The 18,191-nt window shown below is 36.2% G+C and overlaps 1 protein-coding gene across 1 annotated transcript in view; it reads right to left on the reverse strand.

Moving 5' to 3' along the window:
- Window positions 1–18,191, reverse strand: part of LRP1B (LDL receptor related protein 1B) — a 1,597,029-nt gene that overhangs the window by 641,254 nt on the left and 937,584 nt on the right. Inside the window, exons 16-18 of the mRNA XM_074363587.1 lie at window positions 14,886–15,026; window positions 12,461–12,586; window positions 6,791–6,907 (exon numbers count right to left, since the gene is read on the reverse strand). Coding sequence (XP_074219688.1) covers window positions 6,791–6,907; window positions 12,461–12,586; window positions 14,886–15,026 — 384 coding nt within the window. The remainder of the gene's footprint in view (window positions 1–6,790; window positions 6,908–12,460; window positions 12,587–14,885; window positions 15,027–18,191) is intronic.

The raw sequence follows: 18,191 nt of genomic DNA on the forward strand, positions 1-18,191 counted from the left end.
CATTTACACTCTCAAATCTCTGAGTTGCACAGACCTGGGAGACATCATTGGCATTATAGATTCCAAACTGGAAGGCAGGTTAAGAGTTACTAGAGAATGGAAGTCTAAGAGGGACAGTATGGAATGGAAAGCACCTCATCTATGTAATATTTTAAAATATGTGAGTAAGGAAGAATCAGAAGACCATCAAAATAAAATTTTAAAGAATGTTGAAATGTAAACATCAGAAGTACCCCAAAGGAGAGATCTAGTCTCTAAGAAAAGTTTAGATATTTTAATTGACTGGGACTCAGTATGTGAGTTATAATGATAAGGCTGCTTCAGAAGACTGTCTTAAAAGAAGTCTAGAATCAAAATTACTGAAGGTAATAAGCCCACATAATCTGTTGCAAAAATTCCACATATGAGATACTATGTTCTGTTCAATTCTAGGCCATGAATCTTTTTAACTTCAGGAAAAATACATAAAATGTATCATTTTAACCATTTTTTTTGTATACAGCTTATTAGTGTTAACTATGTTCACGTTGCTGTGCGACAGATCTCTAGAACTTTTTCATCTCACAAAACTGAAACTCTGTACATACTGAACATCAACTACACATTTTAGGGCATCAATCTACTAAGGTCATTGAAAATTCAAGCATGTATGTAGTAGGGCAATCAGCAGGGAAGGAGCCTACAAACGGTCCTGTCAGGAAATCGAACCAAGCGGTGTGTTTAACCTTTGAAAGAGAAAGTTCAGCTACATGCGCTGGTGCCTTTGGTTATTTAACAGGGATCCTGTGGACAAGGTTGCAGATTCAGACTGTGCAGCTGCAGAGGACAGGGTAAGTACAGTGAGCAGAATCTTCAAGAAAGCAGCTGTTGGCTCCACAAAGAAGGAACATTCTGACAACTGATTATTGCCTAACAGTAAAATTAACCACTGTGTGAAATGCCCAGTTACTGGTTTCTGAGAATATTCAGACAAGGACTGGGTAAGCATCTCTAAGGGCAGTTTTAGAAGAACTCATACTGGATGAGGGTTTGAATTAGGTAACATCTACTGGCAACTACCAAAGCCTGGGATTCTCTGGACAGACAATTAGGGATGAATGGGCCTGAGTCCTAATGCTTGCCATGTCTACTAACTCATTCTGCAGCTTCAGACACACAACTTTTAGGACTTCAGAATCCTTATTTATAAAGTGAAGAGCTAAAATGGATGTTTTTCTTATCCCTTGTAAAAGAGAGAGAGAGAGGGAATGACTGAGTGAGTTAAGTAAACGAATGCAGGTAGGAGTGGTACTACTCCTTTCGCCATGGCACTCACTGGTCCACTTACATCCAATACTAAGAACAAGGAGACGCTAACTGCCTCCACATTCTGTAGCTCGAAGCCAGTATTTGGAGTTATTTATAATAGGAGAGTACTCCACAGTCAACCTGCAGAAAACAGTGGATCCAAGGGAAGGAGAAAGCCCATGAGAATCATCCATAAAATCGTTAGAGTGCATGAGAAAAGAGAACTGGTTGGATCTGCTCAAGAGGTAGACTGACCATTCAGGTAGACCTGAATTTAGAGAAGAAATAAATGGACAGTGGTGGCAGGTCTAGGAGATGGGTCATTAGGAGAGCAGTCTGCTCACATATGGGAGAGAAAAAAAAAAAACCATAGATTCAGCTATAGAAAACAAAATGTCTTTTGTCATTATCAGCAAAGCAGCCAAGAGGATGCCCACCAAGCAAAGGGGATTCTAGCAACTTAAGGCTAAGAGATGCATCACCTGTGGTGGGGATGGTGAGGACCTGGGATAAAAGAGATCTCGATCTAGAGGTGAGGGAACTCTGAAGAATGGAGACAAAGAGAAAAGAGAAGAAAGAGAAAGTTAAAGAAACTCTGAAGATGGGTGAGACCTCAGGCTTCCCAGAAGATCTCACAGAGAAGCCTCTCAAGAGAGCTGCATTTTTCATGTGTCAGTGGGCTGTGATATTCAGAGCAGCAGAGTAAAAGTTACTACTGGACCTACTTAAAAATATGAAACCTATTTCCTCCATCTGTCCCCTCTTTCTGAAGGCTTAAGCTTAAAAAAGACAGAAGTAGAGAGTGAAACAACAGAGCACAGTCCGCTCTCATCCAAGTTCCCCAAACCTCAAGTCTAGGGGGCGACAGGGGAGGAGAAAGCTTTGACTAAGATCTAATACCAGAGTTTCAAAAATGCGTGAGTCAAGTTACAGAAATGAAAAGTTACCAGTCCCCATGTCTGCCAAGATGCTACGAAGGAATGGCAGTACAGCTGAAAGCAGTGCCTGGCAATGATCCTATTTTGTCATTACTCCATTGGGTTAATGATCCCCATTAAAATCGCCATGCACACAGGGCGGTTTTTTTCCTTACAAACTTAAAAAGTAACAATGATACTATACTTAAAATCAGGAACTTAGTTTTTCTAATAATATAGCTGAATATATCTTTGACACAACTTACACTGATTTAATTGGGAAACGATTTCTCTTTGATAGCTCGCTCACTCTCTTGTGTGTCTGACACTTGCCAGTTCTCCTTCTGATAGTCTTTGCTCCTTAATTATGTAGAGAAAATTACAAGCACATGTAAAACTAAGATTATAAGTACATAAGACAGAATTCTACTGTCTTCATAGATATAAAAGATCCATAACATGGAGTAATAGTAACTTTGCAAATCTGTATGGATTTTTATTTATACCCCATTGAATTATCTTTCAATCTGTTAATAAACTTAGCTATTTTCCTAAGTTAAATCCTTTGAAAAAATCAGAAGTTACCAACTCACATTAAGATATACTTATTAAAAAATAATAATAAATGTAAGCTATGTTGAGATACTTGGAAGACAGAACAACCCAAAGATTGTTGAAGTTTAAAATAAACGACTATACTGTTTTGGATAATAAATTCTCCAAGGGGCAAAATGCAAGTTTGTTTGAAATATTCTTATATTTAATCAGGAAATACCCTTATATTTAATGCTGCAATTTGGAGATGGGAATGACATTTATCTGGATAACTGCTTCCATTAGAAATTAGTTTTGCATATTTAAACATAATTATATCATTAAGTATATGTAAGATAAAATCAAATGTGGATGGTGGTTCCCTTAAATCAGTGGCTCCTGGACTAGCAACATGAGTATCAAGGTCAACTGGGAATTTGTAAGTTCTTAGGCCCCACCCAAGACCTACTGCATCAGAGACTCTGGGAATGGGCCCCAGCATCCTGTTTTTTTAACAAGGCCTTTGGAGATTTTAATGCCTGTTCAAGGTTGAGAACTACTGCCTTACTGGTACTCAGACTTGAGTACCAGTCATATCACTTAGAAAGCACTAAAAATACTGATTCTTATATCCTATCCCCAGAGATCCCTTATTTATGTAATCTGGGGTAAGGCGTGGGCAGGTGATTTTAAAACTCCTCAGGTAATTCATTTATTAACAGCTAAAGTTGAGAACCAATGCTAAGTCCTATCCTTGAAATGTGACTAACTGTTTAGTTCTTCAACACACAGTCCACGTCCTAACATAAGCTTCACAGTTTTAACGTAGCCTCTCTTGTCTGCAGCATCGATTTATGGATTCTCCTTTCTACACAGGAAACCTACTAACAAAGTTAAAAGATTATCTAAAGATGAAGAAAGAAACCTCAAGGGCCTTCCTAATTGTGTGTTTGCCCATGTGTAATCTCAACCTAAAACATGCAATCAACTTGTTGTAAAGGCAAAGGCGAGTAGAATGAATTAGGTTTGTAAATAGGTGATGGTGAATTCCACTGAAAATCTGACCTGCTGTTACAGTACCTTCAGCTCCTAATTACTACCAAAGCAGTGCTAATCACAGGTTTCCTATGTTTTTAAATCCAAATTTTAATATTATCTTCAATGTAAAACAGTAGTTATTAAACATAACAAGAAGTTATTCAAGGAGCTAAAGTGTAAAAAAGCTAAAAATAAAAAGTGATTGCATAGTCTGCAAGTTGGGTTTAATTTATGAGAAGTTGGCCAACACCAACAGGAAAAGTGAAATAGGATTAGTTCAAATTTTATAATGGTGCTTAATAAAACTGGAAATTAGCTGAACCTATATTTATTTCTGGATTATTGCCAAGTAGAGAGACTGCTTTTTTTTTTTTAATTGTTAAACAGTTTACTTTTTTGTCGTTTTGTATTCAGTGCAGAGATAATTTCTGGTAAATTCAAAAAATTTAGGCCATTGTCTCCTACAACATTAAAAGTGAGACTGTGTCTAGCAGAGCTTCACTCAGTAGATGTCTACTGGAATGAATTCTGAATTAAAGTGACAATCTGCAAGATAAATGTATGTTGCTGAAGAGAGGGATGTGTTTGGAAAGAAACAAGTCTCTTATGTTGTAAAGCAGAAATGGTAACTGAGACTAACCCATATAGTTCACTGCCACTCTCTAAAATTTCTAACTTTCAGGACCACACTATTTGACAGCTAAATTTCACAGTGCGTATCTATCCAGCAGTGTACAGGAGGCATCTTGGACCAGCTTGCGGGAGCTGATTCTTAAATTTTCAAGGATTCTATGAGTCATTTGTGAAGCACACAGCCATTATTTTAAAAAATAATAACATGTAATGTTACACTTAAATAAACGAGGGTAATTAATACTCAAGATTCATAACTTCCTAATTATTTTGCTTTCAGGGTTATTTACGTCTCCTGTATCTGTATTGTGGAAAAACTGTATTTTGGTTTGTACATCTTTTCTCAACTCCACATTCACAAAGTCATGTTGGCAACTTGATACTGGCCATGGTAGGAGTAGTATTTACACCAAAAAAAATAGGCACACACCAGATCAGGGCTCCTCTCCACTGGGAGATGTAAAAGATTTACCAATACACCGATGAATAAAACTCATTATAGGTGTGTGGGCACTTGAATAAGGTTATTTATGGATATATATAATGGCATTATCTGCCTCCTATTTGCACCCTATTCTCAGCTCCCAAATAAAGTCAACCTGAAATGGCTAAGTTTTAGTTCCAAGCATAGGTGGATTCATGGGCTGGTCCTGGTGTTTATTAGCTTTGTGACATCAAGCATGTTATTATTGTCTCTAAGTTTTGATTTCCTTAACTGTACTATGTAGACAGTAATATGTTTCTAATAGATTTGCTGTAAAGATCCAGTAAGAAAATATGTGTCTAGACTCCCTCCAACCCTTGTTCCCCTCACTTTCATGAAAAGTATGTAAATTTGCTGACATGATTACTTTTACTTATTAATGAAATTTTAGAATTATTTTTTCTCCTTTGAGTCAAATAAATTATTACGAAAATAAAAGAAAAAGTCTGACTCTACACCTGTTACTAAAAATAACTCAGCTCAAAGTCCTAATCAAAGTTCTCTAAGAGCTCATTATTTATTTTCCTAGTCATGTTGTTTTCATGGCATTTCTCATATGAATTGGGACTTTGATTCCAGGGCTGGCTCTGTATCTCATGTTTTCAAGTTGCTTGTGACTTTTCTTGTATACTGTAGATGGAGATGCTAAGAGCAGAAAAGCAATCTAGTTTTCCTAAAAAATTAGAGCCATCTAGAAGCAGACCCAGCCAGATGATTAGTCTGGACACTGTTAAGAAGAGAGGATATATTGGTCAATCCCCTTAACTGGTCAGGCTTTGGAAATTCTACTGTAAAATGCACAATTAACTGTGCTTGTGTGGTACTCTATTGCTTTCTTCCTCAACACTGCTGCTGTCTTCCTTACAACGTCAATTACAAATTAGTGCTACTTCCATTATCTATATGGTATTCACAGGTTACAAACTCAAATGTCTACAGGGACTTAACCATGTAGTACAAAAAAATTTTTTAAAAGAAAATTTTAGGTAAACAGAGAATGTATCCCCTAAATAGAGGGATTTAAATTGAGGGATTAAAAAAAAGGCTTATTTCCCAACTGTTAGAAACACATGGGGCCAAATTATTAAAAATATATACCCAGCTGTATTATATTTTTAATAAATATGTTAAGTGTGTCTAACATGTTTCCCCATGGTAATTTAAAACTCCATAGCCATGCCTGAACTAAAGCACAAGTCTTAGAAAACCTAGTTCCTTCTCTTATGTTTCACTATACATTACTGAGACTATGATAATACAACCTGCTGAAACATGGGTACAAATGGGGGCAATTAAATGTGCCACATTATATGACAATAAATATTTACTGTTTTCAAGAATAAGAGGATCAGTGGAAAGTGACCAGGAATTTTGCCATTAACAAAAATATTTTAAACTAATAAAAATTCTGTCCTTCAGAATTATACGACTCTGTGGAAATGAAACGATTACCATGGTAAATCTGTTACACAGACAGCCTGCTACGTGTTCTCAGCCTGCACTGCGTGTTACTCCGAGACTGTACACATGCACACAAACAAGAAACGTGTCCTTCTCATTTACTCCAAATGTCACTTGATGAGCTAGTCTGTTTGAAAAATTTAATCATCACAGACATGAGATCAATGATGCACATTTGAGGATGTCCTGTTAGCCTTATTATAATCACTTCCTATTAAAATGATTTTACCCAAGGATATGGTTACTGCCTCATGAATGGGACATATTCTGAATTTATTATTCAAATACAAACTCAGGCCCAAAAGGCAGTAATAAAAAGTAACAGATCTTCTGCCTTGTTGACTTAAAGAAACAAACAGCCTTGTAAGGGGAATTAGAGTGATAGAATCTTCTGTTCGACAGTCTCCCCTGACAGCGTGCTTCACTCACTACTTACCGCAAGACGCTACTTCATCTGTCTGGTCACCACAGTCGTCTTCCCTGTCACACAGCCATGCTCTGGGGATGCAGCGCCCGTTTCCACAAGAAAACTGGTCCACCTGGCATGTTCTGGCTAAGAAGATCAATTCATGTACAAAGAATAAATTTAGAGGCCTTTTGAACAACATTAAGGATAAAATAAATCACACAATAACCCTTTTACACAGAAGGTATTATGTTGCTCTATTAGATAAAATATTTTTAAAATATAATTTCCTTAAATTTTTGGTGATGCCAGCTTGCTTGTCTTTTCTAAAGTTCACACATTTTGCCCTTCAATTAAAGTGAATGCTAAGTCACAAGATATTCAACAATTCTCATGCACTTCCATAAATGAAGCTATGCATTCATTATTTTAAAATTTTTGCCTGGCACACGCTTATGAATATATGGCTGAATTATCTATCCAACTTTTAATGAAAAAGGAATTTTGCATACCCTTTGTCAATAAACCCAGAAACTTGCTGTAATGTGGGAGGAAGGCTTTGGAGCGATCAGGGTAACGGGTTTTTAATTATGGGGTCAGAATTTTCTTTGACCTCTAACATTTTCAATGCATTTATTTCTTAATCTCCAAATGATCCCAAGTATGGAGGAAGAATGCAGCAAATATTCTCTAAAACACACATTTAGCCTTAAAGTGGATTTTTAAAACTCACTTTTCAGTACAATTATATAAAAATGTATAACTTTTTAATCAAAGCATATTAATGAACTTTGCTTTGGGTTCTCTTAAAGGCTTCAATGAACACACTCACAGAAACCTGTTTTCTGTTTTAGCCAAAGGCAGTGGTTTAAAATTATTCAGGAAAGGGGTTACATTCTGTAAGGAGTTTGATTGCCTTTTTCTATTACAATCAATTCAACTTTTGAAGGCATGAGAGCCTAGACAGCTTCCCTAATTCCTCTCCCAGGCCTTAGTTTGTCACATACTTATTTTTAAGCGTTTGATTTTCTTTTTTTTTTTTTTTTCTTCCTTTTGTCACTCTGAGCTGCAAATCTGTTCGCATGAGTATCAGTATCCCATCACTCCTGCTTTTCATTGGATCACAGAAAGCAGTGGGATACTCAGACCTGTTAGTAGCTGGGTTAGATGAGGACTGGACAGATGAGAAACAATCAGGCTCTGAGTTTCTGTGGCTATGATTAGACAATATTTCTTAGTTTATAGATGTCCTCTTCTTTCCTGGGTTTAAGAATCATAAGGATGTGTTTCTGTTTCCTCAAAACACCCTGTGAACTTAAACACTAACAGTTGGTATAAAATAGAGTATGGTTCAAAGTCATCCAAACACACTAGAATGGATTTCTGTAAATCAAGGTTTCAAGAAAGATGCTTCATTCCATAAATCTGCAAGTTCTATCTGTCTATATAATATAAACAGATTGACTAAATGATCACCTTCTCATCACTAGATTTGTATCAAGAAGATGCAGACTTTACCTTTTCATTTCTTTTCTCCATCAGATCTAAGTTAGTTTGGAAGAGAGATTAGCGGAGCAGCCCCAGAGGCCTCTCATTTCGTAGCAAATGCTGCTCTAATGAAGAGGAAATTTACACCTCCTCAGTGGAATTGTTTATTTAGCAGTGAATCAAAAATTCACTGTCACAATGTGATTTTTTTTCCCACCCATCACTAATTATGCTTCCCCTGCAGTCAAGGAGCACTGAGAAATCTCACAAAGCACAGGAACAATACGGAGGGGGAGGAGGACAGAGCTTAACACATTGTTCCTAAACTTTACCAGTCTTGTATTTTAATCAAAGCATTCTATTTAAACAAACAAACAAAAAATCTATGTCATATCAAAATGTGTTCTTCAGTTTCTCTTGTAATAGTCTGATTTTTAAAAATACATCAGGTTTTCTTAATGTAACCATATCTGTCTAGTTTGAATTTAGTTAAAATGTAAGGGGGGATGTGACAAGAGCAAATGTTACGTAATCGAACCAGAGTTCTCTGATGTGGGAAAAAGCTGGTTTGAAATTCTCTAGGCTTGAAGCCTTGGATCGTCATGGTTACAATAAGGAAGAAAGAATTTCGAATCTAACTACTCATCTTTGGCCTCTGGGTCTCCCTCATAAATAAACATAAATGTTTTTTGTTGATGGGGAACTACTACCAAGCCCTGACTAGCAGCTCTCTTCTGCCCCTTTGCAGGTTCCGTTTCCTCCCTCTTCCAGGCACCGACTCCAACCCTCTGTCCCCTACTGAGTTCACCTCACCCTCAACAATCTATGCTCATCACTCATTTTTTTTTTAGTGAAATATTTCTATTTCCTAGAAAAGCATATGGAGTGATATCATTAATACCTCTTTGACATCATGTAGTTCTATCAAACCCTAATATTTTTTATTTGCTACAGATTTTGTTTTATTAAAAATGTATGCATTGTAGTTAAATTTCAAGACCCCATGCAATCTTTCCCAGTCACATGTCCTCTTTTATAGAGGTAACTACTATCCTTAATTTGTTTTCTTTTTTCACCCCCATACATATTTTCATTCCTATTTTTTTGTACATTTGTAAATTAACAAGCACATATAAAACTTTTTTTGCATTTTTGTATTTTGTATAAATGGTGCTAAATTATTTATATTCTGCAACTTAAAATTGTCTTAAAATTAATTCCTATATATATATATGATCTTTTCTTTTTCATTTTAATCATAAATAGCATTCTATTATATATATATATAGATACATATATATATCTATATATATATATATATCTCCATATTATATTATATTCTCCTGTTACAACGTATTTGACTTATTTTAATTTGTCACTACTACCAGCACTAGGGCAATGAAATTCCTACTCACATTTCTTTGTGCATAGGTATTAGAGTATAAACCTAGAAATAGAATTATAGACTTGAAGGTATGTACATCTTCACATTTATTGGATTTGGCCAAATTGCTCTCCAATGTACACAATCAATTTGCATATCCACCAAAGGATATGCAATGCATGTATGACAGTTCTTTTTTTTCCCCACAATCTTGCTAACACATGATTTTATCAGATTGTTTTTTCCCCTAATTAAATAAGTTGAAATGTTATTTAGGCATTTTTCTTAAGCTTTTTGGGGTAAGGCTTCACTTAGACATCACCTCCCTCAGGAAGCTTTCCCAGATGGCCAAAGACTAATTAGTTGCTCTTTTATGTGCTCCCATTTGTGAGTCAACTTAGCACTGTGAACACTGCATTAGAATGGGCTGTTTACAAGGCTTTCTCCTTGTCTTAACTCTTAGCTTCTTAAGGAAGGTTTTTTTCCTCATCCTATCTCCATTGCTGTGATAAATATTTATTGAATTAGATCCATGAGGGAGAAATCCCAAAGGAACATAGTAGAAAATTGGCTTCTTGTAGGAAAGAATTTTCTTTTAGATATAAAGTAGTCACAATGCTAAAGGCTACAGGATATTGGATTAGAGTTCAAAATAATCCCCTAGGGAAAATACTTTATCTAGGATATATACCCATGTATAAACCCATATCTGGAAATGTATAGAAATGACCTGTCAGGGAAATTATCTAATGAATCTGCCATATTTTTCCAACATGATCAGCTACGTGACCTACTTATTTTGGCAAAACAAAACGGAAATACATTGTAACATGACAACATAAGTTTTCAAAGCTAAAGGCATATTTATTTTTCTCTTTCTCCTTTTTTTATTCAATTTCTAAAGGTTTACAGTGACTGTAACAGCCATCATACTTACACTGACAAGAAGACCTAGTAGTGAGTGGCAGAGTTCAGCTGTTGTCACTTAAAGTGGCACTTGAGGTACAAGCAAGCTGTGTTCTATTTTCTAGTGGACCATGGGCCTGGAGTATTTTAAAAATCTTACTAATTAGGATTATCTGTTTGCTCTTACGCACAGCATCTTCACTTTTACTACTATGAGTCAATAGTTAATTCCAAACGCTCCTTTAAAAATTATGTAGAAACAAGGAGATTTTAAAAATCTAATAGAAATGAAGAAGATACGATATTATGAACTGTGTTAGCAATACCTTTTATTTTAAGGCAGGAGCTGATCTATCTGTTTAGGGTATAATGAAACATAGTCTCTGAGTTGAGTCTTAACCTTAAAGGAATCATAACTGCACTAGTTTGGAAAGATGCTTCATTGTAAATTGTAGTCCTCTTGTAAGAGCAACCTGAGAAAAGTTAGATGACCATACCTAAAATTCTAGCTAATTGGGATAATACAGTGTGGTACAAGGAACGATGGCCTTGGAGTCAGATGGATGGCGTTTCCCCTGAAATCTCACCAGTGATATGAGTTAAATCTCTCCTCCCACCTCCCCTGTGACATGAATGGACATGAAACCAGGTGCCTAGGACAAAATGGGTCTGCAGAGGTTCCTTTCTGTCAGAAGGTCTTTTGCAAAAAAACCTTACAACACAAAGAATATCTTGAAAATAATCAGCTACTCTCAAATATTGGACCAAACGATTATTCAAGGGACCAGAGAATAACTGGGCCATGGACCCTCAGTAAATATGTCGCTTTGGAAAAAGCTGGTCAGAAAATGAGGTTGGGAGTATAGAAAGGTGACTGTTTTGTTTTTGTCACCATTATTGTTTCGTACATGGTGCACAGCTCTCTGGAAACAATTTATAGTTAATTCACACTTTTTCAGAGCTGAAAGAAATCGATGAGGAAACTGAGGTGCAGGGAGGCACAAGTCTTTCCAAGAAGGCCAGTGGCAAAACCAAGAGTACAAAGCAGGCTTCTTGACCTCTTGGTATTTTCCATATGCTGCCTTTGCCGTTCTCACTACTATGTTATAGTAATTTTTATTTAGTAAAGCTTATTTTGGCAAAGAAGGAAGGTGAGGGAGTTGATACGTTTTGACATTAGTGTATGTAATGATTAAAAAATTACTGATCATATTAATGAGTCACCAAATATATTACTTTTTCACCATCATTTAAAGACAAGCACTAGACTGCTGCTAGGCAGTATTATTTTTCAACACTTATCTGACTAATAACGACCTTTTTGGCCCTCTGTTGTAACCCATACCACAAGCTGGATATTACCATTCAATGAGAATCTGTCTAGGGATTCAAAGATTTATTGCAATGGGATAAATTATATGGAAATGTAAATAGGCTTAGTGGTCATGGGACTTCAGAAGGAAAAATAAATAAATAAAAACACCCCACATAAATACTGTGCCAGAGACAGAAAACTATTTACAGAAGTATTCTTTAGCAGACTACATAAAATACATAAATTATTTTTCAAGGTTAAAAAAAAATAGTCCTGCTTGTGAGGCAGCTTCCATTACAGTATGCTAACAAACCTCCACCTCCACCGCCAAGTAGGGTCAAGTCTTGCCCAAGGAGTGTGTGGACAGTTATCCAGAATGGATAGATAAGGTACCAAATTACTTTGGAAAGTAGAGTCACACCCAAAGATTAAGGATAATGTAATTTGTATTCTAGCCTCTGTGGCATCAAACTCTGACTTCATTTACTACGGCAATAACCAGATCATCAGCACAAGGAAAGTTCAGCTTAGTTCAAGGCACTGACCTGCATTTGTATGGAGACTAGCTTTGGAGGAGATTTATGTATATACCCAAGCAAACCTTTACCTGCACAGGTTTGACTGGATTCGTCCTCGTTGCTCCCACAATCATTGGCTCCATCACAAAGCCATCTCTTGGGGATACAGCGATTATTCTTGCATTTAAACTGATCATCAGGACAGCTATGATTGACTGTGGTGGGAAGGTGGAGGGAGAGGAGAGAAGCAAGTTTAACGATTTAAAATTGGATAAAATTAAGATTATTTTAAAGTATAGTTGCAAAAAAGTTATAGTAACTGTAACATAGTACAATAAATATGTATCTTCTGTCATTCATTGCCTCATATTTTATAAAAATAACATTCTAGGCTCTGTTAAAATGTAATATTTTTATAGAAAATATCAAGTAATTAAAGTTCATATAAAATGAAATAGATTCATTTTTCATGTCTTCACTAAAACCAGCTATATCCACTAAGTTTTATCGCAATAGGTGATTCACTTTCAGATATTTCAACAAAAACATTGAAAATAAACATCAAATTTTAATGTGAAATGAGGACGTATCAAATAACTTAATCATATATCAAAAATACTTGTTCTTTAACCCGCACATCCACTCCAGTACTTCTTGAAACATTAAATAAGCTTAATTTGGTTAGGCTTTACTCAGTGTTTCTTGGGAATGGAAGGAAAACACAAAAAAGAAAAATGTATCACTTGTGTCCTGGTGGTGTTGCTAGATATGAGATCCAGCATAATTTTAATAACAAAAATGATCATCATGAGTCTTTTCCCCTAAAACAAATGCGCAGCCACAGCATTTACTGAGGACACAACCAATCCTTACGTGAGAGTCTGTGCACAGTTAAGGATTAAACCTCCAATATCTAAGCACAACGGGAGGCCAGCTTAAAGCTAGCCTTCGGTGATGACTTTTCCTGCTTTCTGGAGGCTAAATTCCTAACTGAATTGGCATGCTCTTTAGCATTTGTTTCATAACTTCAACCTTCTTTCTGAAGTAATTTTCTCTGTGCCCAGTAGTTGCACTTCTATATGATAAAAATAAATTTTGATATTAGTTTTACTTAGAATTTGAAAAACAGCCATTTTATCATGCTGAGTAATAGCAGGGCACACACTGCATTCATCTAAGGTAGGAGCCTAATTTAGCCAGGGAAGATTTAAAGGAGGTAAAGATTACAAATTAATTATTCAGGAGGTAAAAGAGATGAGATTTACTGACAGAATTGAATATGGACTATACCTAAAATAGAAGACTTTTGGAGAAGCCAAAGGTGTAGGCTCCCGTGATGGGAGGAGAAGTGATGAAAATAATCAAGAAAAAAATACTGACTAGGAATTTTAATACTACAATTAGCAGTGCAAACGTAATGCCCCCTATATTCATAGAGGAAATGCGTTTCTTTGTGAACTGGTGAAAACAGCAATCACACAGATAGAAGCACGGACCTCCAGGACTAATTCACGAACACTGTGATGAAATAGTCATGCTCTGTGACCGTGCATGACACAGATGCCCAGACCAACTTAGTCCATTCTTTGCAAGGACTCTTTAAAACCTCATTTTCAGATTCTTGACTTTTAAAAAAGGAAAAGGAGGATTGTCAATTAACTCTCAATTAGTTCAGCTACTTTAACTTAAAAGTGTCATTAATTGAAAAAACTATTTTCCTTTTAAAATAATATATCGAAGTCAAATCAAAAGAATGAAGATATGTCCACATACTTCTCTCCATATAAAATATTTTGTATCTTTCAAAACCAGTAAGGTAGCTGACTCTAATCAAATGTATTTTCTGAAGTTTAATCTGCTCCTTGAATTGTTTTCCTTCCACATTTGTGGGACATTTCCTTATCCTTACCAGAAACATGAAGCTACTCCTATTGCAGCAAATGACAAAGAGTTAAACAGAAGCCAAAGGGGAGAAAAATCAAACCTTTAATCTCTTTCATAATCTGAGTGCCCTGTATGTGTTTCCTACCATGTACTGAGCCAGTAAAGTTAGGTAATAAAGTGTTCTTAACCCATGTCTGTTTCCTTGGATCATCTTCAGGGTTTTGTTGCCAAGAAGCAATGGAGTGGATCGTGACCTTCTGTACCAGTAATTTTGTCTTGAGGGAGTTTAAATTGATTTTCCACATCTTTAAATTCAGAGATCCAGAGGGGTCTCCTATAGCAACCTTCTAACAATGGTATGAGGGGCTGACTGCACAAAACAGGGACGAAGAGGACTTCTGGAGCAATCAAAATCATATTATTTCAAAGATGGGGAAGGATGAGAAAAATAATGCTTTAAAATATACAAAGGAAGTAATCTAAGATCTACTCTCTATACAAAAGGATGACTGAGGAAAAAAAATGAGTTCAGTCAGCATCGAAGACATTTTTAGACTTTCCTCAAATGCTGTGATAGTTCACACATCCAAAGACTCAGACAGTTTTAACATAACTTGAAGGAGAACATACAGCAACTGACTGAATCTTCATCACTCCCATCTAGACAGTCATCATCTCCATCACATTTCCATCGAGCTTGGATACAGTGTCTGTTTTTGCAGCGAAATTCTCCAGCCTTACATATGTGAGGTACCACTTCTCCAGGATTAACTAGGGTTAAAAAAAATCCAAGATACATAAACATACTAGATATATTCAGTTCATTAACATGTAAGTTTTGTCATAATAACAAAGTGCTGATTTCATTTCTTTTGTAGAAAATATGAAAACATCTTAACATTGTAGTGACAACCATCTCTGGAAATGAGAAAATTTTAAGTTTTTCTGACAATAATTATTCTACTAAGAATTCTAAAGATTCGTTTTAAGCAACTGTCACCAAAATGATAAATCACAACAACAACAACAACAACAACAATAAAATACCACCTTATTTTTGTGTTGAGTTTGCAGTGTTACTTTTTAATGAGCTTTCACTCATAATCTAAACTCCCACCATGGTAACCTATGAAGTAGGCATGGTGGAGAAGTTACTACCTCCACCTTAAAGATAAGCAGACTAAAAATTAATCTAAGTGAAAAGACAAGGGACTAGCACACAGGTTTGACGGCTGTATTTACTTTGTTGGTCTGTAAGTGCAGAGGGGAAAAAAAACTCAGTTCTGGTTAAGGATTCCAGAAAGTACTCAGTTAATCAGAACAATCTCATTATATATCCAGATTCTGTGGAGTCTTTTCTCGACGTATTCCATGTTCTCTAATCAAATGTCAGGAATTCAGTTAATTAAGATTTATTCACAAATTCAAAGTGTTACTATTCTTCTGTTCTCTTTGAGTAGATTCAACAGAGTCTACAAAGAGAAGGGAATACGTGGCAATAGTTAAAGTAAATGATTTGTGTTTCATGGACTGAAAAAGGCGCTGAATTACCAAAAATTGGTTTATTGCTAGAAGAAACAGAAGCCAGTTTTTCCATCCCAGTTCTAATGGCTTTAAACTTTATTTTGGATAACTAGTTTGGACTGACGAACTGCCACAAAACCTATATACACTCTAATAACAAGGGATACTGAGAAAACATATGTGGCATTTCCAGAACACTTTGTGTTTCACTCCATTAATCCTTGTGTCTCCCCTGCTGCAAAGAGTGGGAGAGGGAATGTGACTCTGAACCATAACTGCAGAGACCCTGCTTCAGAGAGCTACGTTGCAAGGCGCAGGCATGTGGAGTATGGGCTGGACGAGGAAGTCCATCCAATATAATCCAGATTCTTATTGAAGTCCTTAAGGGTGAAAAATAGTGTGGTTAATGAGCTATTCTATTAGATCAGAGGTAATCCTGCATGTCCTCTGTCACCTCTCAGACAAGCAGACATTGTACAGGGGTTGACAGTAATTTTTCTTCCCTGTTTAATCTTTTTCAATAACAAAATGCTGATGCAGCAATTTCTCTAATGATGTCACTCTGTAAGATCTCTTGAAAGTAACACATTTTGTAAAAAAAAAATACATATATACACACACACACACACACACACACACACACAGAGAGAGAGAGAGAGAGAGAGGGAGAGAGAGAGAGAGAAAGAGAAAAATAGGAGAGAGAACAAATCTCAAATAGGAAATGACCATAAATAAAAACAAAAATGGGAGGTCACTGGGCCTTCTACTCCTTCCTAGAGTGACTTTTTCTAGCAGCTGCTGAGAATGAAGATGAGAATGAAGACACAGTGGAGGTGTCCTTTGGGATGGGTCTGACCATCTCTAGAATCAAGCTTTTCTCTCAAAATCTCTAGACTTGATCATTAAAAATACACAGACTTCCCTTATTTTGAGTTTCCTCTGCTCAATTAGACCTTGAGATCTTTGAGGGCGGTATAGTTTCTTCCTCTTCTTCTGAGCTGGAACTCAATGAATAGTACTTTGATTAACTTCCACTCTATAATCATTAAGTCTGATAGCCAATAGTTTCTCAAAGTTTTTAAAAACAATCTCTGTCAGACAGGAAACCTGATTTGAGATGTAATAAGCTTCCTCCATCATTTAAGGTCAGCTTTACGATTTTCTGTAGTCTCTCCACTGTTTACGTCAAAGACATAGTAAGTCGATTCTGTTTCACAGGTTGAGGATTGAAAAACCCAAGAAACCATTGGTTCTCTTCTGATAACAGTCCCACCAATTTAAAAGGCTTAGCTTTCACAGTCATTTGATCAAATAACTCAACCAAGTTTTAAGGAATGATAAATATCTATATGCAAGAGTGGAATTATAGTTGCTTCTGAATAATTATATCTACATAAAAGAAGATTAGTCCAGGGAAAGACAAACTACCCCAGGAAATTGATATTTCTAAACCAAATATTCTTTAAAATAATCAAATTCAAGATAAGGTCTTTAAGTCCACTTAGAGGTCAAATGTTTTCAAGTGATATTTAGATCATTAAGGAACGAATGCAGATAGGAAGAATTCTCAAACTTGTTTTAAACATGGTTTCAAACACACATGGGTAGTCAGTTATTTTCGAATAATTGGTCTCATATAAAAGTGGTGATTTTCAAAAACAGATGATGTCATGTCTAAGGTTTCATTTTCATTTTTCATAATAGGTTGTGAATAATTGCTTGAAAACCAGTAGAGCTAACCTCCTGAGATAATTTCGTCTTTTTCTATTTACTGCTTCTGATAATGACTGACATCATTGTCATTAATATCTATAATAACAGATATAATAAAACATTCAAAACTACTTCTGACTTTTGAAAGTTTGTCTACAACTCCTCTAAGCCCTGTAATTTGTTTGAGAGGCATTTCTCCATGGTGTTTCTACATGTCTTGTGCCAGCTTTTATTCTGGACTTTATTTTTCAAGGATGTTGATATGACTAACAGCCTTCGAAGACAAACATAGTGCTTCCTTTTAGAGCAGAGAGTAGGTTTATTCCTTGACCAGGACAGTAAAGATAACGTCTCCCTTCAGGGCAAAGGTTGGGCTGATTTTCTAGCAGACTCTTAGGCTCAAGGTTCTTCAGCTGTGATACAAACTCACTGTGGGTGCAGCATCCACCTGGGCCTGTCTGGGCAGGGTCCTCATATGATGTGGGGGTGGGTAGGGCAAGGAGAACCAATGGGAACATGAAACGTATACTGCCTGCCTTGCCCTGAGGGAGAAAATCCTTTGTGTCTGATCCAGACACACGCTAACATGTTAGTGTGCAACTAGCGTAAAATTTCAGACCCTCCATAATTCTTGACCTGTTAGTAAAGGATGTTTTTAGAATGCTGAATTCTGATTTGCAAAGTCTCCTAGGTCATTTG

Source organism: Camelus bactrianus, chromosome 5 (genome assembly GCF_048773025.1).
Source record: "Camelus bactrianus isolate YW-2024 breed Bactrian camel chromosome 5, ASM4877302v1, whole genome shotgun sequence".
Taxonomy (NCBI): domain Eukaryota; kingdom Metazoa; phylum Chordata; class Mammalia; order Artiodactyla; family Camelidae; genus Camelus; species Camelus bactrianus.